The 25794-nt window shown below is 39.2% G+C and overlaps 1 protein-coding gene and 1 long non-coding RNA gene across 5 annotated transcripts in view; one reads left to right on the top strand and one right to left on the bottom strand.

The window, feature by feature from the left end:
- Window positions 1–25794, top strand: part of LOC126278554 (uncharacterized) — a 95669-nt gene that overhangs the window by 38295 nt on the left and 31580 nt on the right. Inside the window, exon 3 of one of the 4 annotated variants that reach the window (XM_049978745.1) lies at window positions 14883–15748. The exons of 2 other annotated variants lie outside the window; for them this stretch is intronic. In XM_049978745.1, coding sequence (XP_049834702.1) covers window positions 14883–15095 — 213 coding nt within the window. In that variant the 3' untranslated portion in view covers window positions 15096–15748. Of the gene's footprint in view, window positions 1–14882; window positions 15779–25794 lie in introns of those variants that run through there. One more of the 4 variants, XM_049978746.1, reaches the window with a different exon arrangement.
- Window positions 15845–25794, bottom strand: part of LOC126278557 (uncharacterized) — a 45015-nt gene continuing 35065 nt past the window's right edge. The window contains exons 3-4 of the long non-coding RNA XR_007550722.1: window positions 17740–17855; window positions 15845–16359 (exon numbers count right to left, since the gene is read on the bottom strand). This is a non-coding gene — a long non-coding RNA (uncharacterized LOC126278557). The remainder of the gene's footprint in view (window positions 16360–17739; window positions 17856–25794) is intronic.

Below are 25794 nucleotides of genomic sequence, written 5' to 3' on the forward strand. Positions count from 1 at the left end.
GTACAGTCACTGTAAAGAAACTTCCAAAGAAACCAAGATTACTGCATAATAGGTGTAAAACAAAGTGTGGGGCTATAGATAGAGAGATGCTGAATGAAACACATTTGGCTGTCAAGAGCAATGCATGATGCCGTCAGTGACTACCATAACACATTGTCAAATGAAATTTCAAGAAATCCAAAGAAATTATGGCTGTATGTAGAGGCTGTTGGTGGAATCAAAGTTATTGTCCATTCCCTAGCAAATGAGACAGGAACTGAAATTGATGGTAACACCGTAAAATATGAAATGCTTAACTCAATTTTCAAATGTTCCTTTACAAGGGAAAACCCCGGGCAACTATTCCAATTTAATCCTTGGACCACTGAAAAGATGAAGGAAATAAGTAGTAATGTTGGTGGTGTTGAGAAAAAGACTGAAATCATTAAAATTGAACATTCAGGTCCTGATGGAATCCCTGTGAGCTTCTACATTGAATTTGTGGCTGAGTTAGCCTTTCTCCTAACTATAATCTATTGTAGATGCCATGAAATAAAAATTGTGCTCACTTCATGAAAAAAAAACACAGATTACACATGTCTATGAGAAGACTACTGTCTAATATCGTTGACATTGATTTGTTGTAGAATCTTATAAAATATTGTGAGCCCAATATAATGAGAGGTCTCAAACAGAATGAGCTCTTCCATTCTAACCAGCATGGATTCTGAAAGAAATTGATCATGTGAAAACCAACTTACACTTTTCTCAAATGACATACTGAAAGCTAGCTTTGGATCATGGCATTCAAGTTGATGCAGCATTTCTTAATTTTTCAAAAGCATTTGACTCAGTATGACACCTATGGTTACTGTTGAAAGTATGATCACATGGGGTATCAAGTATGTTATTTTGGATGTAGAGTCATTGTCAGATGTAGAAGTAACATCTAGTGTGACCCAGGGATGTGTTTTGGGTTCCTTGCTGTTCAAGTTGTATATTAATGACCTGGCAGACAATGTTATTAGTACCATCTGACTTTTTGCAGATGATGCAATTATCTATAATTAAATATTGTCAAAAACAAGCTGCTGCAAAAATATTCATTCAGAAATTGGTAAGATTTCAGAGTGGTATAAAAATTGGCAACTTGCATTAAATGTTCAAAAATGATTAATTGTGCACTTCACAAAATGAAAGAACATAGTATCCTATGAGTATAATATCAAAGAGTTATTGTTGGAATTGGCTATCTCATACAAATACCAGGGTGCGAAACTTTGTATGTATGGTGAATGGAATGATCCACATAGGTTCACTTGTGAGTAAAGCAGGTGGTAGACATTGGTTTATTGGTGGAATGCTGGGGAACTGCTTTTAGTCTACAAAAGAGATTGCTTACAGATCACTCATGTGACCTATTCTGGAGTATTGGTCAAGTGTGGGACCCATACCAGAATGGATTAATGGGGGATATTGAGTGTATGCAGAGAAGGGCAGCACAAATTGTCACAGCTTTGTTTGATATGTGGGAAAGTGTCACAGAAATGCTGAAAACACTGAACTAGCAGACTCTTGAAGATAGAGATAAACTACCCTGATAAAGTCTACTAACAAAGTTTGAAGAACCAGCTGTAAATGATGACTCAAGAAATATAACCCAACTGTCTGTGTATTGTTCATGCAGGGATCATGACAATAAGATTAGAATAAATGCAGCAAGCATTAAAAATCATTCTTCCTGTGCTCCATGTGCCAGTGGAACCTGAAGAAGCCCTAGTAACTGGTACAATTGGATGTGCTGTCTGCCATGCACGGTTTGCAGAATACAGAATAGATGTATGACAGAGGACCCAAAAGTAACCGGAATTGTAATGCTGCACATTGTGTACTTGTAGTATCAGGTTGTGCCGCCAGAGGGTTGTACTAGGAGCTCTGCTGAGTCATTCTGCTGAGATTTGTCCGGCTTGTCCTGAAGCTCAATTCAGCGCATCTTGACCATCGATTTGGGGATGCGAAGAGTGGCAGCAAAATTCGTGCTGAAGCTTCTTACCAGAGACCAAACGGATCATTGCGTTCAAGCCTGTCTCGAAATGAGACGCGTTCAAAGATGATGCACATTTTTTCAAAAAAATCATTACAGGTGATGAGTCATGGTGCTATGGGTGATCCAGAAAGTAAACAACAGTCATCACAATGGAAGTCACCTGGCTCACCTCGACCAAAAGAGGCTCGACAAGTGAAAACAATGTTTTTTTTTTACATCAAAGGGATTGTACACTCTGAATTTGTCCCTGAAAACCAGACAGTAAACCAAAAAATTCTATTTGGAGGTTATGAAATGGCTTCACAGAAGTTTGTCACAAAAATTTCTGGATTTTGTGGGATTCTGGTGTGTGGTTCCTGCATCACGACAACACTGCCACGCACACGGCTCTCAGCTTTCACCAGTTTTTGGCCTCAATGAAGACGATTGTCTTGACTCACATGCCCTATTCACCGGATTTAGCACCCTTGGACTTCTTCCTATTCCCGAGGATGAAAAGAGACTTGAGAGGCAAGCATTTTGCAGATGTGGAAGACTTAAAATGCAATGTCATGAAAGTGCTAGCAGGCATCAAAGAGGACGAATTTAAAAGGTGCTTCAAACATTGGACTGAACATTTGGACAAGTGTATTAATGCTAATGGAGAGTACTTCCATGGAGATTAAGGTTTTATTTGAAAACAATGGAGTATATGCTTTCTAGAAAGAAATTTTTTTTTAGGTTTTTTTGGGGGGGTCCCCCCTCGTATGATTAGGTGTAAAGATGTTTTATCTGACAACATACACCTAACAACATTGTGTATGATCTACTGAAAGATGTTTTCACAGCTATGATATTTAGTTCTACTCTGGTCATTCCAGATGTTTGTTTGAACTGATGACAGGAGCAAAAATGAGTACTCAACATCGTCTTGTGAGTACAACAGTTGCATAATTGTTTATGGGAGTTTTAATTCCACAACATGTATTCAGTCCATTCAGTGAGTTGTATGTTGCATAATCTTTGTATATTACACGTGTTACATAGATCATAGAAGTGCAAGGAACCAAGTGAACTGAAATAAACTTGTAATGCAGTCCACCCTCATTATTGTGTACAAAGTCACTGATGTATATCTGCTATCAAGTTGGCTCTGAGCACTGTGGGACTTAACATCTGTGGTCATCAGTCACCTAGAACTTAGAACTACTTAAACCTAACTAACCTAAAGATGTCGCACACATCCATGCCCGAGGCAGGATTCGAACCTGCAACCGTAGCAGTCCCGCGGTTCTGGACCGAGCGCCTAGAACCGCGAGACCACCGTGGCCGTCTGCTATCAAGTAAAATTGTGACTGATGCCCTGTAGTCTGATGAATGTTGTACACTATCAATGTACAGATCATATGTTATAAATTTTAGAATTGTTTAGAAGTGTGGCAGGCTCATTTAGCTATCACAGCACACTGCTTGGTGCTTTCTCATGAAGTATGTGTTCATATACAGTATATGATAGTGACAAATCCAAATTAATGGCAGTGTAAATGCAAAATGCTGTAGTGTCCCTCTTGGGAAGCATTTAGTTAACAAAAATAAACCTTTACTTTGCAGATATTTGAACATATGACATCGATAGTTTGTATTGACCACGAACCTTAATATCGGTGAACTGTAAATGCTCTGTCGAGCCTCCATCTTTACTTTAGTCAGTTCTTTGTTATACTTCATTCTGTATGGATGCAGCATCAAGTTTAAATATTTACAAGCTATGACATATATGGGAATTAAGTTTTCTATATCCCGATTACCGATCCCGTTCCCATAGTGGTGACCCCACAGTTCATTCATGTTTCGTGTCTTCCACACTGATGTTTCTGGAACAGGCTATATGCACTATGCAATGACCACACCAAACAATGTCTTGTTAGAAGATGTGGAAGCACAACTCCGCTCACCGCGTTTTGTTGTTTCTTTGCCAATGGCCTACTCATCATTTACGCACAGTGATTTGTGTTCTCAACCAGTGCTGTGTGCTAAACTCATTAATTTTCAATGGTTGACAACTATGCTGTTAGAGTTTTTTTAAATCTCATTTTGTTCGCTTAGTCTGCTTGGGGTGGACGTCATAAGACATCCGTTTAAGTTCGTTGATGATCCATTAACTCAGTTTTTTTATTACAGAGGGCACGTAACCCTCTGACCGAACATACTGAGCTGCTGTGCCAGCAAAGTGAACAATGGACTCAGGTTTCACATCACTGGATTATGCCTACCTGACAATGAAATGTGAATTGAATGATATTTCAAATTGTGTCTCTTATAATCTTCAATAACAAAGTGATCTCCATTCGAAATTGTGTTTAACCACCCACCAGCATGCTACATCAGTTACTGTCAGGCTGTGTGCAATGCCACCATTACTACAAACTGTGCCGGATCCCTTCTGCATGCATCTGTTCTGCACGCATGGTGTTCCACTTGTGTCTAATTTACATGCACAATTCAGTGTTTCGCATAACATGGACCCCTTACCTTGCCTCAGTGGCCCTGGCCCGCCACATGCAGTACAGGCATGCTATGCATTAGATAGTTTCCATGCGGGTGGCATTCTCAACGCCCCACTCCCCACCCCCTCTCTTGTGGGGTTCCCTGCTTCTGGTACTCAGCCGCCTGCTGCTCCCACAGCACTACCTGTGTCTGCCGCGCTGGTCTCTTGCCCTGTTTGAGAAGCAGGTTGTTTCCATCCGGTACTCATCACTCATGGTCCTGTTTCTGTGCCCCCCCCCTTGTGTGCTGTCCATCCGCCCGTTTCCACGGTACTGTCCGCACCATGTTTTTTCCGACCTACCGCGCCGGCCTCTGACTTAACCTCATTTCAGCCAGTACTGTCACAATCCACTTCTGGCCGCCTGCTGAAGCTACCGCCCTTATACGAGGACAACCTGGCATTGTGGTTTGCGCTCATTGAGCACCTGTTTGAGTTACATCATGTGTCTGATGACAACTCAAAGTTCCTCTGCGTCATCACACACCTCCACGACCTCTCGGATTTGATTTGTGACCTGATCCTTTCACCATCACTTGCACCAAAATATGAGTTTGCAAAGAATAATATAATGGAACGATTTTCCTTTTCGTCACAAAAAGTTAATGATCAAGATTCTCTACGAGGAGCACCTGGAGGAACGCACCCCTTCACAACTCTGGTGCCGCCTTTGATTGGTTGTAAACGAGCATACCATGCCTGACATCACACTATGGGCTTTGTGGTCTGCCAAACTACTTACTGATCTACAGATTCATCTGTTACCACACTTGTTCGAGTCCATTGGCTCCCACCTACACATCGCTGACCAGTTGTATTTGCTGCTGCAGCAACCAGTTCATTCCACACTGTTCGTTGGCACAGCCGCCCCCCGCATACTGACCTTCAACTGGCAGAGGCAGGGCTTGCTCAACCGTCACCTCGTCTACTTCTCCCGGCAGCATCGGCTCACTCTCTCTGCTGTCCGAGCACTGCAGGATCGCCCATGCACCTTACGTACTGGTCTAATCACAAATCAACGAGGACAAGCCATCCCCATTGTCGCAGTCTCCATCTCCTGCTCATCCTTTCTGCTGGTACCACAAAGTGTTTGGCGATGATGCTAAGAAGTGCAGGTTGCCATGCCAACACCCAAATGCTGACCCTACATGATCTACGAGATGCCGAGTCCTGTGGGGTACCTAACAGGCGTCCTCTTACATTACACTCCATTCACTTGTCTGCCTGGCCGAGTGGTTGTCTCTATGTGACTGACATTGTGTCAGGTCTACCTTTTCTTGTTGACACTGGTGCTGATGTGTCGATCATAGCTATTTTAATGGTTCCACCCACTTCTTCACAGATGAAGTCACATCTACAAGCTGTCAATGCGTCGGCATTACTTACCTCAGGCTCAGTAAAGGTTACGGTGACCCCATCTCCTTCTCTACATTTTCTGTGGATGTTCTGCATTGGTATGGATCTTTTTTCTCATTGCGAACTATTTCTGAACGTCATATAGGGTTCAGTGCTCCACCATCCTACGAACACTCACATACTATGCACCCGCACCTATCTCAAATGCTCTGTTTCCACCACAACATACGGTATCACATGTGAGTGCTCCACCCTCACGGGCAACATTGCAACCTGCATTACTGACTTACTGTCAGATTACTGACCAGGTTAGTCCACATACTTTACTTGCACAAGACGTTCCAACCGCCCTGTTGCGCTCACCTCATCCAGTGCCGCAAGTTTCAAACAGTGCTGTTAATGACAATTGCACACACGTTGTGACGATGCCCACCTCTCGGACAGCTACTGCACTTGTTGATAAACATTCCCCCTCTCTCACTTACCGGCCACACGACCCAGTGGCCACTGTGGCCCCACGTGCTATGCCAGCACCACTCTCGCCCATACAGGTTGTTCAGTGCAAGGTTAACAGCAGACAGTCGCTGCCTGTTCCCCTTCACTCTGCGCTGCACACACACCCACCGCCCTCCACACTAGTGCACACCATGCCCCCATAAGAGACGTGTGACTTGTGTGCTACCTTTCCCCACTCGTGCTAACGGCTATGCCTTGCTACACCCTACTCGTCCGAAGACTCGACGCCAGGGCGTTAACCAGTCTCGTGTGCAATTCTCAGTTTCTTCCGTCATTGATGGAACGACACACAAGATAGTTACCATTGTCAGTCCTCCTATTAGGCATAAGGTAGCGCCACCTGAACCTTATCAAGTTGTGTGCAGCCTGGCAGCAGATTAATGAACTTTTGGCGGCAAGTGTTCTGCAACCTTCAGAGAGCAACTGGTCTTCACCAATCCACATCATCCCCAAACATGACTGATCTTTTCGAATGAGTGACGATTACAGTCGCTTAAACGCTTGTACCGTCATGGACAATTACTCAGTGCCGAACATCAATGACTTCACTCGTATGTTATCAGGCACCACAATTTTAGTGTTATTGACTGTAAACGCACCTACCACCAGATTCCCATGGTGCTGGAAGACATTCCTAAGACAGTTATTATCACACCACTTGGTTTATTCCACTACCACTTCATGCCGTTTGGCCTAAAGAACACGGTGCAGATGTGGCAATGTTTCACTGACTCTTATCTTGCGACAGTTGGAGTTTTGCTTTGCTTATCTGGACGACATTCTCGTTTTCTGCAGCTCAGTGGAGGAACATGAAAATCATGCTGTGTGATGATGCGGTTAGGCAGCCTCTTCAACCTCCTTATCTTGGCCTCCACAAGGTCCTGTGGGGGTTGGGGAGACATGTCTTTTGATATCATGATTAAAGATCACACACAGACAGTTCCTCTGCATCGCCTGAAACCGGCTTTCGTCGACCCTGATGGTCTCACACCGCTGCAGTCGGACTCTACAGATGATGCATCCTTGATCGAGAATGAAGATGTGGTGCTTCCCATCAACCTCACCGCACACCTCTTCCGCCAAAGACTGTTCAGCACCATTAACTGGTTTCCCAACCTCGCTCCTGTTTCACCCTGTGCAGGTTTCGTGGCCTTACTTCCAACGTCAGAGACACACACACCTACTATCAGTTTGTCCTGCAGCATGCCGATGCACCGAGTGAACGATGACTCTATAGTGACGTTCAATGGCCGAGTGCTCATTCTTTTGACAGATACCGAGGCCCCGCTGTCAGATGTTCCCTTACATATCAATATTGCACACAACTTCAAACTCCTGCGTGAGTGTGACCGAGCATCACTATGTGCTTTCATGTCTACGGTCGGCTCGATCCACTTTAGGGCCACACACGTCTCTACCTCGCTGTCGACCGGCCCGCCCACTTATTCCTGGGGCAACCACTGTTTCATCTGGCCATGGAGGCTGACTGACTGTAACTGGACCTGCCTCTCACTGCTCCCTCACCCTTGGATATCTGTAGTACACCGTACTGTGGAGAGGGGGGAGAGGGGGGGCTGGCTCTGTGGATTTGATAGTTTGTATCGTCCAGGAAACTTGATATCTGTGAACTCTAAGTGCTCTGTCGAGCCTCCATCTTAACTTTACTTTACTTTAGTCGGTTCTTTGTTATACTTCATTCTGTACAGATGCAGTGTCAAGTGTAAATATATATGAGCTGCGACCTATATGGGAATTCAGTTTTCTATATCCCAATTACCGATCTTGTTCACATAAACGTAATCCAGGAGAAAACTAGTAATTGCTTTCATTTATGCAAACAATTATCAAAGGACAATCCAAAATCATTGTTACACAAAATGCCAACTGCGCTTTGTTCCTCACTTTGCAAATATATAAACATAATCTAGGAGAAAACTAGTAATTGTTTTCATATTTACAAGCAATTTTGAAAGGATTATTTGTAATCTCTGTTGCATGTAAGATTGCATTTAGGTTTGGTTCCATGTAGGATATTTTTACAAAATATAAAATGTAGCACATAGGCAAATACAAGCTTCCTTAACATTGACTTATAATACAATATTTACCTGGAACAACAATATTTACCTGGAACAGCGTGATGAAGATATAGTGTCAATTACTCAGATGAAGGAGCAAAGCTTAGGCAGAGGAATGGCTTTAAAAAACTTTGCAAACACCTGTAACCAGATGGTGGGTATACCAGATCAAAATCTATACAGTGAAGAAGAGTTTATCTTATTGTTCTCAAAGTAGCTTCATAGCTGTGTTTTAATGTGGTGTTCTATTGTCTCAGGTATTTTGTGAATGATAGATATTCACCAGTTACTGTCAGAACTGTTTTTATATCTGTTCTTATAAATTGGAACAACTTAGGATTTGAAGGCATTATGGAATTTTCCAGCTTGAAATGTGTGATTTATAAGGTAAGTAAGTCAGAGGAGAGACTATAATATCAATGATATGTATAGGATGCAATTTGAGAAGCAATACCTAACTCCACTACATGAGTTACCTAGCTTAGACACAATTTGGTATACAATCTGGCAACTAACATGAGTCTATTTGAAAGTAATGTATCAAATTAGGTAAGCCTAAATTGTCCAGAGTAAAGTAAAGTACCATCAGAATTATTTCCCTTTACTTCAGAGGTAGCAAATTTTCCATGATTCACTTATGAAGTTATTTTACACCTTAGGCAAAATAGAAATCATTTGCTTGGTTTTGTGTTTTTTTTTCCGCTATGGAGTTTACTACCTTCCAAGCCACTTTGCATTTGTTGAGAGACTTGCATTTCCATCTTGTATAACAATTTTTTGGTGCTCTGTAACTCTCCTCCAGAACAGGATGACCAGGTCTTGTCATGATGGAAAAGGTAAAAACTATTTTCAAACACTGCATGTACCAGTGTAGTTTATTCAGTGTGCTTGGTGGATAATCAGTGTTGACTCTCTTAGTTGTTTGTAGTTTTTAACATTGTCAAAGTTGCCCAGACTTTCCCACTCAGATTTGGATAACATGTTCCTGAAACATATGTGATCTGCTTTTAACATTTTGAGCTCCTTAACAAAGAACTTTTGCTGTACATTATAATTAACACTCTCAATAGTCATCCATAAGCCTAGATGATCTGGTAACATTGGATCTATTACACCACACTCTAATTACTTTTCTTATGGAGTGGTAATTATATTTCCAAGCATGCATCTTGTCTTGTAGGAAGTTCATTAATACAATAAAAATTGATAGCTCATAAACAGTTCAAAACACAGGCCATAGTTTGTTTTACACAAAATTTAAAGATTAATGTCCTCAGTAAACACAAGCTTGAAGTTGTCATATTTAATCTCCAGATAGTGAGATCCTCAACATGTTCAGCAAATCCAGTATCATCAGATTGTGGGTTACTGTAGACAGAGACAAGTATGAGCTTAATACCAGAAAATGGCATAGCTTAGTTTTAAAAACTTCCTCTTAGAAATTATTTTTAACATTTCATGTGTCATAGCTAATGGTAAGCAATTTGCTTGCAAAAACAGCTGCTCCTCCATTGCTAATTTTAGTCCTAAAAACATACTTGCTAGAACACATCCTTCAGAAATGTGCAAGGCACATTCACCATGTGTGAGCTGGTGGTGATTTATACAGAAGATATGACAGAGGTTTGTTTTTAATATTCTTATTTAATTCAGCTTGTTTCAAACTGATGGCACAGTGGGAAGGTTAGGAAACCTCTTGTCAGTAGCTACCAGCAGGGAAGGTATGTAACTGTTATGACCTTTACATTTTGTATTATCAGAGATCCCTCCACTCAATTGCTTTAAACTGAGCAAGGTGCCACTATGTTTAGCATGCTGGACTTGCATTTGGGAGGACAATAGTTGAAATCCATATCCAGTCATCCAGATTTAGGTTTTTTGTGATTTCTATAAATTGCTCCTGGCTAATACTGGGGTAGTTTCTTTGAAAAGATTTGGGCAACTCCCTTCCCCATCCTTGAAATGATTTGAGCTTGTGCCTTGTCTATAATGATCTTGTTGTCAATGGGAAGTTAAATTAAACTCTAATCTTCCTTAGATAGCTTTAAATACATGCTATAACCCAGTTTTCTGGTTTTCCCAGAATCTAGTCACTGTACACCTACTATTGATTGTCTGGTTAGTTGTATTTCACTGTTGTGTGCAGTGACTTTTGTCCTGTACATCTGGTTTACATGCATTGGAACTGCCTAGTTGGGAACCAAGGGTGTATTTAATTGTTCTGAAAAACATAATTGCTTTCGAGAGGGGTGATTGCCTTATCATTAGTAGTGACTCATGCAAATCTTCACATTTATGTGGAAGTGTGTAGTTTTCCAAATATGTTCTTTTATGGCCTTGAATGAGTATTAAACCAAGTTAGTCTGATTGGACACCAACATTTTATTTTGTTGTTTCACAAGTTAGGTGATGTTACAATACCCTTTTTATATTTATATTTGACTAAGATTTTTATCCATGTTGTAGAACCTCTCTCATTTTTGTTGTGACAAATAAATTTTCCATTTAACTTGTCTCTTATACAAGTGCAAGTTATTTGCATGATCTTGTTATTACTGGTGCATCCAGCTTTTGTTCAACCAGCTTCTAATATGAGAATGATCTGTGGATGGTTGCACTGACAAATGAAACTATCTCATCATTATATTTTAATATTTATACATGTATATGTGAAGGCAATTAAGATTTTAAAATTTTTAGCATTCTGTTATACCTTTTACACCTTATCACAACCATGTTCTGTATAACTTCTCGGCGTACAGTTTTCTTCTGACAATGAGTCAAGAACTCCAGAGAGTTTTCTTTACTAGGACATTGTATTACTGAACAGATTATTAAGGTAAATTAATCCTGAAGAGTATAAAACCAGAGTACTAGTAAATGATGGCTTGTGAGATTTCACAGGAGCAGAAAGGGCTATGCCAACAGTTGATTGTAAGTATCCAGTGAGAGAGCAGCAGTGAGTTTCAGCAACTCTGTCAAATATTGCTACAAATATAATCACAGGTTGCCCAATGTATTCAGAAAAACTGTGGCTGTAATCTAAAAATTGGGGCAAAATATTTATCACATGAATGTGTCATTTGACTGGCAGGCAAAATCTATCTCTACTGAAATTGTTCATTAACTGAGCTGAGTTTTTTTTACCAAAGTATCACAACAACTGTGGTTCCAAAGAAAATGTTGAAAAATCTATGTAAGCTTTGGCGGTGGCAATTTTGCTGACTTTACATAAACCAATGAAACCACAAATAATATGCAAAGAATATGGAATGGTTTCAATTTTGGCCCACAAAATACCTTGCTATGCATTGTCAACCCTTCTGACATACAGGAAAAGAGCCCTGACTGGCACTGCCCTTGTACTTGATTGGAGCCAGTTAACCCATAAAAACTGAAAATGCTATTTTTTTCTCTCCCATGTCATGTTACTGTTAGCACATTTAGGCCTTGTACAGTGCTTTGACACTCTAATGTTGTATTGCTGACCAAAGCAAACTTTTATCTAGTGCTATATAACTATCATTCTGAATTATTTTTAGAACTTTGTAATACTAGTCCCTGGTTTGTGACTAGGCATTCTAGTTTTTGAAATCCAAGCTGCATTTGGCCCCTTGTTTGGTCACTTTTCAGCTGGGCCAGCTCCTTGTATTAGAGATAGGTGTGTCCCAGCTTGACCATGGTACCATCCTTGCTGATAAGTATGTGGACAGTTTTGAACCCCATATTGCATACAATACAGGGAGCAAAATGCTACTTACAATTTGTACAGAAAGCAGATGGCAGTTATAAGTCGAGGGACATGAAAGGGAAGCAGTGGTTGGGTAGGGAGTGAGACAGGGTTGTAGCCTCTCCCTGATGCTATTCAATCTGTATATTGAGTAAGCAGTAAAGGAAACAAAAGAAAAGTTCGGAGTAGGTATTAAAATCCATGGAGAAGAAATAAAAACTTTGAGGTTCACCGATGACATTGTAATTCTGTCAGAGACAACAAAGGACTTGGAAGAGCAGTTGAACAGAATGGACAGTGTCTTGAAAAGGAGGGTATAAGATGAACATCAACAAAAGCAAAACAAGGACAATGGAATGTAGTTGAATTAAGTCGGGTGATGCTGAGGGAATTAGATTAGGAAATGAGACACTTAAAGTAGTAAAGGAGTTTTGCTATTTGGGGAGCAAAATAACTGATAATGGTCGAAGTAGAGAGGATATAAAATGAAGACTGGCAATGGCAAGGAAAGCGTTTCTGAAGAAGAGAAATTTGTTAACATCGAGTATAGATTTAAGTGTGTGTCAGGAAGTCATTTCTGAAAGTATTTGTATGAGGTGTAGCCATGTATGGAAGTGAAACATGGACGATAAATAGTTTTGAAAAGAAGAGAATAGACACTTTTGAAATGTGGTGCTACAGAAGAATGTTGAAGATTAGATGGCTACATCACATAACTAATGAGGTGGTATTGAATAGAATTGGGGAGAAGAGGAGTTTGTGGCACAACTTGACCAGAAGAAGGAATCAGTTGGTAGGACATGTTCTGAGGCATCAAGGATCACCAATTTAGTACTGGAGGGCAGCATGGAGGGTAAAAATCATAGAGGGAGACCAAGAGATGAATACGCTAAGCAGATTGAGAAGGATGTAGGCTGCAGTATGTACTTAGAGATGAAGAAGCTTGCACAGGATAGAGTAGCATGTTGCACAGGATAGAGTAGCATGGAGAGCTGCATCAAACCAGTCTCAGGACTGAAGACCACAACAACAACAACAACAACAACATTGCATATGCCTCTAAATCTTTAAATTCACTGTAACGGTGTTATTCTCAGACAGAGAAAGAGGCTTTAGCAATCATGAATGCTGTAAAAAAATTTCGTGCTTTTCTATATGGGTCTATGTTTCACATGAACACAGACCACAAACTACTGGATCTCTTTTTGAGGCTTTGGCATCCTAGCCAGACAAAGCTGCACTTTGCTTACAGCTGTGGGCTCCTTTTCCTTTCACAATGTAAGTATGAGATAAATAGATACATGTTTGATCTATGGCACAACATGCATACCTTATTTGTCTGGACCCAGAGCCTGATGTAGAGGAATTGCTTTGCTTTGTTCTCATTTAGAATTGGAAGTAGAAAATGTTGTTGATGATTTTCCCATTACTAGCACAAAAATTGCAGATGCAGATCGTTTTTTAAGTAAAGTAAAGTTAAGTTAAGTTATTTTTTATTTTTTTAGCAACATGTTCTGCAAGACATTCCCCAGGGGTGTGCTCCTGATCCTTTGAGAAATTATTTTGCATTGCAAAATTATCTTTCTGTTTGCTTGGGAGTGCTGTTGTTAGCTACAGAGGACACTGCCCCTCAGATTGTAGTCATGTCTGCTCTTCAAAGGTTATGCATTTCATGTGGACCATTGGCATGTGTCACGCAAAAAAGTTTTAGCATGAAGACATGTTTCTCGCCCACATGTTGATGAGGAAACAGTGTGAGTTGTTGCAGCCTGCCACAGTGTACCAGCCATCAGGTGTCTCCCCATGCTTCTTTGTCATTGAGGCTGGATCCACAGCAGCGTTGGGAATGAATTCAAGCAGATTTTGTGGGACATTTTATGAACTTCTAGTGGCTTGTTGTAATTGGTGCTTATTGTAAGCTTCTGTATGTGGTGTGTTGTGTTGTGTTGTCTGTCTACTTATGTGGCAGCAACAATTTATGCTTTGCTTTGTCAAAACTTTTTGCAATGGTAGATATTCTGTACATGTTAGTCACTGGCAATGGCACCTTTTGTATCTCAGGAATCTGAAAAGTTTTGGGAAGAAAGTAATGTTTGCTGTGTCACAGCTCCTCCTTTCCACCCTCATCTGAATGAGGAAGTGGAATGATTGGTATGAACATTTAAGACTATGGTGAAAAAACATATTTTTGATGTGTGATGGGAAGTAGCTCTTGACTGGTTCCTCACATCTGTCGGCAATAAGAGTCCAGCAGAGTTGTTGCACAGTTGTCAGCCCTGGACCCTGCTTTGCTGATGCCAAGCAGTCCTCTGGCACTGGCAACTGCAATGCTTCAGGCCTGGCACAGCTGTTTGTTTGGGACTGCTGGTCAAAATAGGTGTGGCACAGTAATTGAGAGTACTTGGAACTGCCACCTGTGTGTCATCCACATGGCTGAGGGAGAATGTTGTGTCACATTGACCAGATATGACCTACTTGGGAGGCTGTGCATTGGTGTGCTTCCTCCATCTGCAAGCAGCCTCTGACATTGCAGATGGTACTGTCACCTTCTGTGCTGGTGCTGTCAATGTTTTCACACCTATCTCCTCTGCTGTGGGTAACCCCTTCAGCTGTTGGGGGCCATGGTAAACCCTGGCTCCTGCGCTGTTTCAGCTGATGCCTTTGCTGCTGCCATCTCCATCTCAGCCTGTGCTGCCTGTTCCACTGCCTTCACTTCAGCCTCTTTCCCTGGGGTTGGGGTTGGACTTGGATTTGGAAATGGATGATGAGGTTGCATTGCCTATCCTACAACATGGTCACTCACAGGGAGCAAGTGCTGCACCTCTCAGCACTCACATCACTTCCAACTGTACATATTGGTGGTAGTGCCTTGGATGACTCACTAACCAACGGTGACCACAGAAGAAATGGATGTGAGCACAGTGACCACTTCTTTGTGAAGGAAGAGGGGTACTGAACTAACAATTTTGTGTTTGTGCTGTTTCATAGTTTGAGTGTGAAGTTTGTGCTTCATTTGGCCACTAGAGGCCTGTTAATACAACAGAAGGCCCCTGACGGAGCTAATGAATATGTAGGCCAAAGCACAAGGCTCCATCAGTCACATATGTATTGTTAATTGTGTTGTGCCTTGTCTTCCACATGTGTTTACTGTTTGAGCAATAAAGTACAAAGTACAAAGTACAGTGTTCCTGGATTAGAACAGTAACCTGGTTCAGTGTTCCTGAGATAGAATAGTAACTTTGTACATATATTGATACACTTTCATCATCCTGATATACTTCTGTTTTATTTGCATGTTCATTATTGTCATATACATGGTTAATAGACTCTTGTTAACAGAAATAAATGGCTGGCATTTTACACAGAAATTGCACAAACAACACTGTTCTCATTTTTGACACACTCATTAGTGTGTTTCTTCTCAGATTCTGGAGACCTATGAAACACACAGATGATAATATGCACCACAAATTGGTGTTTATCAATGAATCCTGCTTTCTAGTGAATCTCTCTGAACCTTTCCAACCAGAAATAAATAAATAAATAAATGAGAGTGTTGGATCCATTGAGCTGCAAATATGTTTGTGCAGCAATAATGATACTGTTCTTTTCCATATCAATATATGATGTCTTCAATGTAAACTTGAAGGAGTATGAAATGTGTTCTCCTTGGCAAAATGCTAGCTGCTGCAGGATAACTAACTATCGCACTTGGTACAGTGTTGGTATATATAAAAAAGCAATTTATATTAACATTTTTGTAATAGATTTCAGCATAATATAAGTTGAAGCTACACAAAAGCTAGTTTGTGATAAACTGAAACAATAACAAGTTGCAAGGAATTAAGTCTTTACAGTAAAAATTACATCACTGTAGCTGTTATTTAACAATAAATGTCATACATATTCTAACATCCTTGGTTTCCTACTCTTTCAAGACACATGTGTAAATGTCTTTGGTAGCTTGTGTATCAATTTTACTACTTATTTTAAGCAGGCAGTTACTGAGTTAGTCTCTTGATGCTAAAAGCACAATCTTTCAGTTCTCCCACCAAGGAAAAATTCCTAGCAGTGCTTGGGAATCAAAGTTGGGTCACCAGTGTTTCCACCAGATACGCAGACCACACAGCTGTGGAAGCAGATTGCTGTATCACTCAAAAGGCTATTAGGCCAGATCTATGTGTTAGTAGTGAATTAGTAATATACACAAAAAACCACCTTGAAACACTTGAGAAGTATCAGAGAATGTTAATTTTATGGCTTAAAACAGAAAAGTCAGTTTCCAGTTCCACAGAAAAATGAGATAACAGGTATGTAGAATTGTTTCTGAGAGTAAGATAAAAATTATGAGAAACCAGTTAAAAGTTATATATTTGTTTTATAAACAGCATACTGATAAAATAAAATAATATTCTCTGTTTTCCAAGCTGACAGTAAACACACACTGTAAGATAAGACATGTTCAGCTAACACTAAATCTCACAATAACATTACTCAGAAACAGCATCATTCCCACAAGTGCTACATTCAACAAGTAAACAAACTAACAGTATATAATGAGCAATCAGTTACATAAAAGAAACTTTAATTTCTTTACTGTTTTTGGACACTTGGTATTTTTCCTCAGAAGGTTACACCTATTGCATTATTTGTGAGTGTCATCAATAAAGTGCATACAGCAAAATTCCATGATCCTAAAATATACAGCAGCAATAAGAAATAAATACAATACTGAACCCATTAATACAAGAAGAGCTCTTAGATATGCAGATACTGCGACCTACATGTAGGCATCTAAGAGCCCTTATGTGGTGTCACCACCAGACACCACACTTGCTAGGTGGTAGCCTTTAAATCGGCCGCCATCCGGTAGTATACGTCGGACCTGCATGTCGCCACTATCAGTGATTGCAGACCGAGCGCCGCCACACGGCAGGTCTAGAGAGACTTCCTAGCACTCGCCCCAGTTGTACAGCTGACTTTGATAGCGATGGTTCACTGCCTACTTACGTTCTCATTTGCCTAGAAGATAGTTTAGTTTAGTTTAACATAGCCTGCAGCTATGTCATTTGCTACGACCTAGCAAGGTGCCATTATCAGTTACTATTGATATTGTGAACTATGTACCGTCAAGAGTGACGTTAATCATTAATGGATTAAAGTTAAGTATCCCACCAGCTACGTCCGTTGCTTCTAAATTCTAATTTCCTTGTCCTGTTCCAGACCTCACGCCTTTTGGCCTCCTCTAATAACATGGTGTTGGCTCTCCTGCCAACTACAAAACCTTATTATATTAATGAGTTTGGTACTCTATTACTTATTGCTTCTGTGCAGTTTTAGGACCATGGCATTTTTCTGTATGCATTTTATTGTTGTCTCTTGTGAATAATGTGATAGGTATGCCGAGGATGGATAAAATACTAAACTTACGGTAGTGCTAAATATCCTGGTATGAGTCGTAATAGAAATGAGAATAAAGATATGTATATAACAATATTATGCTACTCACCATATAGAGGAGATGCTTGAGTGACAGATAGGCACAACAAGAAGAGTGTCAAACAAAGCTTTTGACCAAACAGGCCTCCATCAGAATAGACAACATACCGATACACACTCATCCAACTGCAACACATAAACACATGATCACAGTGTGTGGTTGCCAAGGCCACATATATAAATATGAGGAAATTGTGCATACCTACAATTAAAAATTGCTAAGTGTGTGTACTTTACTTTACACTCTGAAAGTAATTGCAGGGCAGCCTGGAATCTGGCTAAAAGAGATTAATTGCAGTCAAGAAAATAACAGTCCCAGTTGACCAATAATCTCAATTGTGCTAATGTCAGTACTTCTGATGATTATATGACACTATATGACACTAATAACTACAGGAAAAAATTTTTGAAGATGTGTCAGTCAGAAAGGATATACAGGAATGTTCAATATGGGTTGCATGTTTTTACGTTACATTGGACATTGGAAAATGCGACATATGTTACAAACAGGAGTATCTCCCCTCTCTCTCTCTCTCTCTCTCTCTCTCTCTCTCTCTCTCTCTCTCTCTCTCTCTCTCTCTCTCTCTCTCTCTCTCTTTTCTCTTTTTTGTGTAAAATGGGTGTTAAGTGACAGATTACTCTGTCATTACAACCAGGTTTGTTTAATTTTACATTTGTTGGCTTAGATAACTCACAACCAAACCGTCACCTTCCAACCGAACCTATACCTTGGACTAAGGTACAGGCCGACGTATCCAGTAGTGTTTTTTGCCGTTGCCAACTAATAACAAAACTGTCAATATATGCATCAGAAGGTAATGTGGCACCTGCCATTAGCATTATGTCAGTGGCTGAAGCTAATGACTTCTATTGATATTCCTCTTGACCCTCTCACAAAATGACAGAGAAAAATGCTAGACAGACACTAGTCACTGGTGTTGGGGTAGCGAAGTGAGTATTAACTACCAAAACAAAATCGGAAGAAATTAACTTTAATAAAAAAAAAACTTGTGAAACACACACACATTGTCTGCACAGCCAACTTTCCTGTGCACTTTTTTATTTTATAAAAGTCATGAAACTATTTGGAAATTACTCAAGTGCCAAGTGTAGTTTCAGATGATGAAAGATATCAAATGCACATTAGGGTACATTTGTGAAATCTTGTAGAAACAACTAAGCTCACCTAATGAAGGGATCTACAAGGAAATGCAGAGTAATTACATAAAATTTGCACTGCAAATATTGCAGAAAGGGAACGTGCTACTAATGTGCAGTCTTCACAGAATGGCTGGTAGTCAGGGGCTTGTGTTTTTAGCGTATCAACAGATTTCAATAATACTTGGAATATGTATTTTTTGTGCAAACATTCACTTTTTAAATGCAACCATGCCCACTGCCAATAACAAACTAAAAGTAGAATAAATTAGAATGTCAGTGGTGTTTGTCTGTTGCAGCATTCTAGTGTGAGTTGTTGATGAGTTACTGTATTTTGAAATGTTTCCACACTGACTCTTACACAGAACCTGTGGTAACACACACTTAAAAACAACACAAGTATGTACACCAATTATGTGGACTCTGACCAGTAGCAAGAGAACTGACCACCACTGGCAATGGCAATAGAAATAAGTGTTTCTAGTTTGATATGAAATTATTGCTGTGCATGTGTTAGCATTTCAGTGGAGATATCTGATCAGGCTCTTATAATATGCTTTGCTTTCCATATCTTTCGGTGTAGGTGGTATGTCTTGTAGACAGTGTCTTTCACCACAGAAAAAAGTCAGCTGGTGTCAAATTGTGTGAATGGGCCAACCAAGGTACAGTTCCTCTATGTCCAATCTAATGATTTGGAAACAATCTGTGAAGACATGCTGTAGTATTTTGTGTACTATGGGCTACACAGCCATCATGTTGGTAGCACAGGTTCCTCCTAGTCCGCAGAGGAATGTCTTCTAGCATTCATGGAAGATGGACTGTAAGGAGGTTGCAATACTTGGGTGTGTTCAATTTTCTCTCTATGAGAAATGGGCTGATGAGCTGATGATTCAGTACCTACACTACATGTTCAGTCTCCATGGATGTTGTTGATTGACCTGATGAAGCCAACAGGAATTGTGAAGAGATCAATAGTGCATGTTTTGATGGTTTACCTTGTCATGATTGGTAAATATGGCTTCATCACTATGCAAATTACATAATACGTATGGAGTAGCCTGACTTAATGCTTATGTACTGAAGCTAACATGATCGTCATAATCATTTCCATGTAGCTGTTGATGGAGAATGTGTAGGACACTTTCCTGACTCATTACACTTTCTTGTGTGATTGTGTGGGAGCTAATATGTGGATCAGCTGCATTGTGTAGGTGTTACACTACCAACCAATTTCATGTAACTGGTTGAAGAGGTTGATAAATAGTTGCTGAGATGGTTAATGCGTGTTGCTGTATACACAGTACAACACTGAACTGCATTCTTCATACACAGCACAACACTGCTTAAGGTGGAGCCATGTAATGAGGTTTCGTTAGGGCTTCAGAGACAAAGGAAAACATTGTAACAAATCACCCTGAGAACTTGCAGGTAAGTGGCAAATATCGGGACAAAACTCAATGTGTTGCCAGGCAATGAAAAAAAAGAGAACTACTTGCAAAACATTCAGGATAATCTGTCAAAATATATAAAGCCTCAAGAACAAAGTGTGAGATTAGACTATCTATCCAATCCAGATAACAATAACTGTAGTAAGGCCAGACATATCAGTGTAAGATAGAAATAAACTTGTCCCACAAGGAAGAGTATTAAAATCCTAATAGTTAACTGCTGCAGCATTTGCAAGAAAGTGCCAGAGTTAGAAGTGCTCATAAAAATCAGTGAGGCTCTCATAATACTAGGCACAGAAAGCTGGTTGAAACTTGAAACTGATAGCAGTGAGATTTTTGGGGGAAATTGAAGTGTATACGAAAAGCATAGGCAAATGGGAAATGGAGGTGATGTATTTGTTAAATAGACAAGAAACTCAAACCCATCAAGACGGAAACTAAAGTTGCATGTGAGATTGTTTGGGCAAGACTTGATATCAGGAGTGTGCATAAAATGATAACAACTGGATCCTTCTGTCAGCCACCAGACTCATCTCATCTCCTGGTGTAACTGAAACTTTAGAGAAAACCTCAGTTCACTTTTACATAAATTCCCTGGTCATACTGTAATCATCAGTGGAGACTTAAATCATCCAATACCTGTGAAACTTTACTAAATACCTTCTCCGAAAACTACCTGGACCTGATAGTTAGGAACCCCACTCATAATGGAAATATATTGGATGTAATGGCAACAAATAGGCCTGACCACTTTGAGGTTTTTCACATTGAAACTGGTACCAGTGACTATGACATGGTTGTGGCACCAGTGATTACCAAAGTACACAGGACAACTAAATCAAGCAGAAAGATATATTTGTTCAGTAAACCAGGTAAGAAGTCAGTAGTGTTGAACCTCAATGAGCAACTGGAAGTTTTCAGCACAGGGCAGAAGCAAGAAGAGGAAATCTGGGTTGAGTTTAAAATAATAGTTAACCATGCTTTGGAAAGATAGGCTCCTAGTCGAACAGTTCATAATTGGGGGGGGGGGGGGGGGGGGCTGAATGGTAAACAAATAAACAAAGAGTCACTGTATAGAAACAGAGAGTACTGCATAATAGGTGTAAACAAAGTGAAGGGCTATAGATAGATTGAAAGAATTGTGTTTGTTTGGCTGCCAAGAGAGCAATGTATGAAGCCTTCAATGACTGACTGACTGACTGACTACTGTAGCAGAATATTGTCAAGTTATCTTTCACGGAATACAAACAAACAAACTCTGGCTGTATGTAAAGGCTGTCAGTGGCATCAAAGTTTGTGTCAGTTACTAGTGAGTGAGACAGGAACTGAAATTGAGGGTAGCAAAGCAAAAGCTGAAATGCTTAACTCCATTTTCAAAGGATCCTTTACAAAAGAAAACACAGGAGAATTGCCACAATTTAATCCCTGTACAACTGAAAAGATGAATGAAAAAGTATTAGTGTGAGTGGTGTTGAGAAACAGCTGAAATTGTTAAAATTAAACAAAGCTCCAGATCTCAATAGAAACCCTGTCAGTCTGATTCTATACTTGTGGCTAAGTTAGCTCCTCCTCTAACTGTAATCTGTTGTAGTTCCCTTGCACAAAAAACTGTGCCCAGTTCTTGGAAAAAGGCACAGATCACACACTTCTACAAGAAGGGTAGTAGAAGTGATCGACAAAACTGTTGTCTGATATCAGTTACATTGATTTGTTGTATAATCTTAGACATATTCTGAGCTCAAACAAACATAATGAGGGATCTTGAAGGGAGTGACCTTCTCAATGCCAACCACGATGGATTTGAAAAACATCAATCATGTGAAACACAATTTACATTTTTCTGATTTGACACACTGAAAGCAATCAGGTAGATGCTGTATTTCTTGATTTTCAAAAAGCATTCGACTCAATACTACATCTATGCTTATTGTCAAATGTATGAACATTTAGGGTATCAAGTGAAATTTGTGACTGGACTAAGGTCTATGTGGTAAGGAGATTGCAGCATATAATCTTTAATTGAGATTCATCCTCAGATGTGGAAGTAATTTTGTGTGTGCCAAGAGAAGTGTGTCCATGTTGGGTATCAATCACCTTGCAAACAATATTAATAGTAAAATCAGGCTTTTTGAAGATTATGCAGTTATCTGTAATGAAGTACTAACTGAAAGAAGATGAAAAAGTATTGAGTCATATCTTGATGAGATTTCAGAGTGGTGCAGAGATTGACAACTTGCTTTAAATGTTCTAAAATGTAAAATTGTTCACTTCAAAGAACAAAAAAATGTAGTATCCTGTGACCATGATAGAAATGAGTCACTACTGGAATTGGCCAACTCACACAAATATTAGGGTGTATTTTTATTTATTTATTTATTTATTTATTTATTTATTTATTTGGTGCTGTTGAATACATATTATACAGCCAGTGTAGGACAGGCCAACTGATGCAATTACAGTAGTACATTAACATTTATACATCACATTGCACAGACATTGGTTTATTTTACAAGAACAATTACTTGCGTGCAGTATTAAAGCCTGCATTATGCCAAAAACAGTTTAAGTGATTGTTTAAAATAGTAGAATAAGTGACAGTGCATATTTTATGCTACTGACATGTATATAAGGGTGTAAATTTTCTTCATGGTCATGGTTTGAATGAATACAAGTTTTAACTGCATTCCTTAAGAAGAGGTTAAAGCAAATGCTCAAGAGAGTGGGAGTTCACATTTTCTCATAATGAAACAGATAGATAAATTTACATTTTATCACCACAATTTCAGTTAAACTACATGTAACAGCATCACACTTTATCTTTAAGGGAGTGCTTTTCTTAGGCAGTTTCCCCCACTCTTGTACATCATAACTCCAAGTATTCATTCATTTTATAGAAAGTTTGTTCGACGAGAAATAACTTTAGTTTCCTTTTGAACAGCAATCAATCAATGAATCTACAAAAGAGATTGCTTAGAAATCACTTGTGCAACCAGTTCTAGAACATTGCTCAGGTGTGTCGGACCTGTACCAGATAGGGCTAACGGGGTATTGAATGTATATGGACAAGGGCAGTATGAGTGGTCACAGGTTTGTTTAATCCATGGGAGAGTATCACAGAGATACTCAAGGAACTGAACTAAACTGAAACATCCTTGAAGGTAGACATCAACTGTCCTGAGAAAGTCTATTCACAAAGTTTCAAGCTCCAGCTTTAAATAATTACTGTAGGAATATACTGAAACCTCCTGTGTGTTGCACACTTTGGGATTGAGAGGATAAGATCAGAGTAATAACTGCATGCACAAAGGCATTCAAACAATTGTTCATTCTGCACTTCACACATGAATGGAACAGGAAGATACCCTAATAACTTGTACAATGGGAATACCCTCTGCCATGCACCTCACAATGGTTTGCAGACTATATAGATGTAGATGTAGAAGTAGGTTTTCATGATTCTGCTGATGTCTCATGTATTTGTTTCTCTGGACTCTGGTGCAATAGTTAATGAATTGTTTTATAAACACCAGCAGTTTTAAATTACCATCTTACTACTGCTGCACTGTAAGTAAAATGGTGGAGCATGCATTTATACAGTTGCAGAGTTACAAATTAAAGCAAAAATAAAGGTGGACCATCTCAATCTGAGTATGCCTGGTTAGGTGTAAGAGAGGGCCTGAAGACCCTAATCTTGCCAGGTAAAATAAATGCATAAATAAATAAATACTAAAAAAAACATTTTCAATCATATACCATAGAGAAAAAAAAACTAATTAATTGTCATATTAAGGCACAGATCATGAATGGGAAATAAAAACATGAAAAAGAAAACTGGAAGCAGTGTTAAGTACTTTATTTAGTTATGAAGTGAAAGTATTTTAATGTGAAAACATTAACATGTTAAGTGACAAAAAGAGACAGCCTTTGAGTATCCTAAACAGTTTTCACATGAAATCACTCTTTTATGGACGCCAATGGAACAAGAGTTGTCATCTTTCTGCTTACATGATATGGAAAATGGTCTCACTAAATGTAAACTTAGGTTTTCCAGGTCATAATATAGTTCTCACATGTATAAATTCTTCTATAAAGGCACTTCTGTACAGAAAAAGTAAATACTTTTATTCAGATGTTAGCAAAGGAAGCCTTGGAAAATGTATTTTCAAAAACAATCAATCAATGACTCATAGAATATTTGTTTCTTCTAGTATTTTCATGTGTCTATTTGAGATATGTTCTCAAAAACAGTTTACAAAAAATTGTGTCATGCCAAGGAACAGCAGCTAGTGCATATCACCTGCTTTCAGTGTATGTAGTCAAATTCTAAAAACATCTCAGTCAAATCAAAAAGGACAACAAAGATAAACACCTTGTGGGCTATGTGAATACATATAAGAATGTTTGTTTGTTTGTTTGTTTGTTTGTTTGTTTGTTTGTTTGTTTAGAGGGAGGTGATCACAAAAGCTAAGGCAATGTACAATGACAAAGTAATTCTAGGGACAGCAAACACATCAAAACCAATATGGAATGTAGTAAAAATGAAATGGAAAAAAACTGTTAAAAGGGAAGATGATATTGTTTTAAAAGACAATTGTGGAGTGTTACTCAGATATCTTAGTCTAACACATTATATAAATGATTATCTCATAAATTCCCCAGTCAGTCAACCTGAGTAAAAATTCTCTGTTGATCCATCATGCACATCAGGCAGTTAAGTAATTGTCAATATCAATAAAATTCTCCAACAGATGTGTAAGTAAGTAAGATGTTATTTTATTTTGATGACAACCAGTTTTGGCATTCCACCAAGCCATCTTGAGGCCCCTGCATAATGAAAGAGTATACATGTTGTGTATATCAGGGAGTACAAAGCATTCTTATGGAAAGTGATGTGTAATCATGAAAGTGCTTAAAACTACAAATGAAAGTAGTGCCATTAAACCAAATTTCTCTGTACATCTAGCACAAAGACCAAAACATGTGTGCACATTTATTAGTCACAAAACTATTTAAAACCACGGATTTACAAGAGAACGTGAAAACAATAAAAAGATCAGAACTAGACAGTATATAATCAGGAGCTCTGCTGAAACAAAGCTTGTCTCTTTTCCTTTAAATAATATAAAATTGTATATAATTCTTACAGATGAGGAAACTTGTAGTATCAAGTATCATCTATAAGAATTATATAGGATTTTATATTTAAAAAAAAGAAACTTTGTTTCAGCATACCTCCTGATTGTATACTGTCTAGTCATACCTCCTGATTGTATACTGTCTAGTTCTGATCTCTCTGGTGTTGTCACATGTTCTTTTGTAAATCTACGGTGCTTAATAGTTTTATGGTTAACAAATATGTTCATGTTTTAGTGTATTGTGCTGGATGTAAGAGAGACTCCCTACAAAAAAATGGCTCTGAGCACTATGGGACTCAACTGCTGTGGTCATCACATCCATGC

The sequence above is a fragment of the Schistocerca gregaria genome, chromosome 6 (genome assembly GCF_023897955.1).
Source record: "Schistocerca gregaria isolate iqSchGreg1 chromosome 6, iqSchGreg1.2, whole genome shotgun sequence".
In the NCBI taxonomy this organism is placed as follows: domain Eukaryota; kingdom Metazoa; phylum Arthropoda; class Insecta; order Orthoptera; family Acrididae; genus Schistocerca; species Schistocerca gregaria.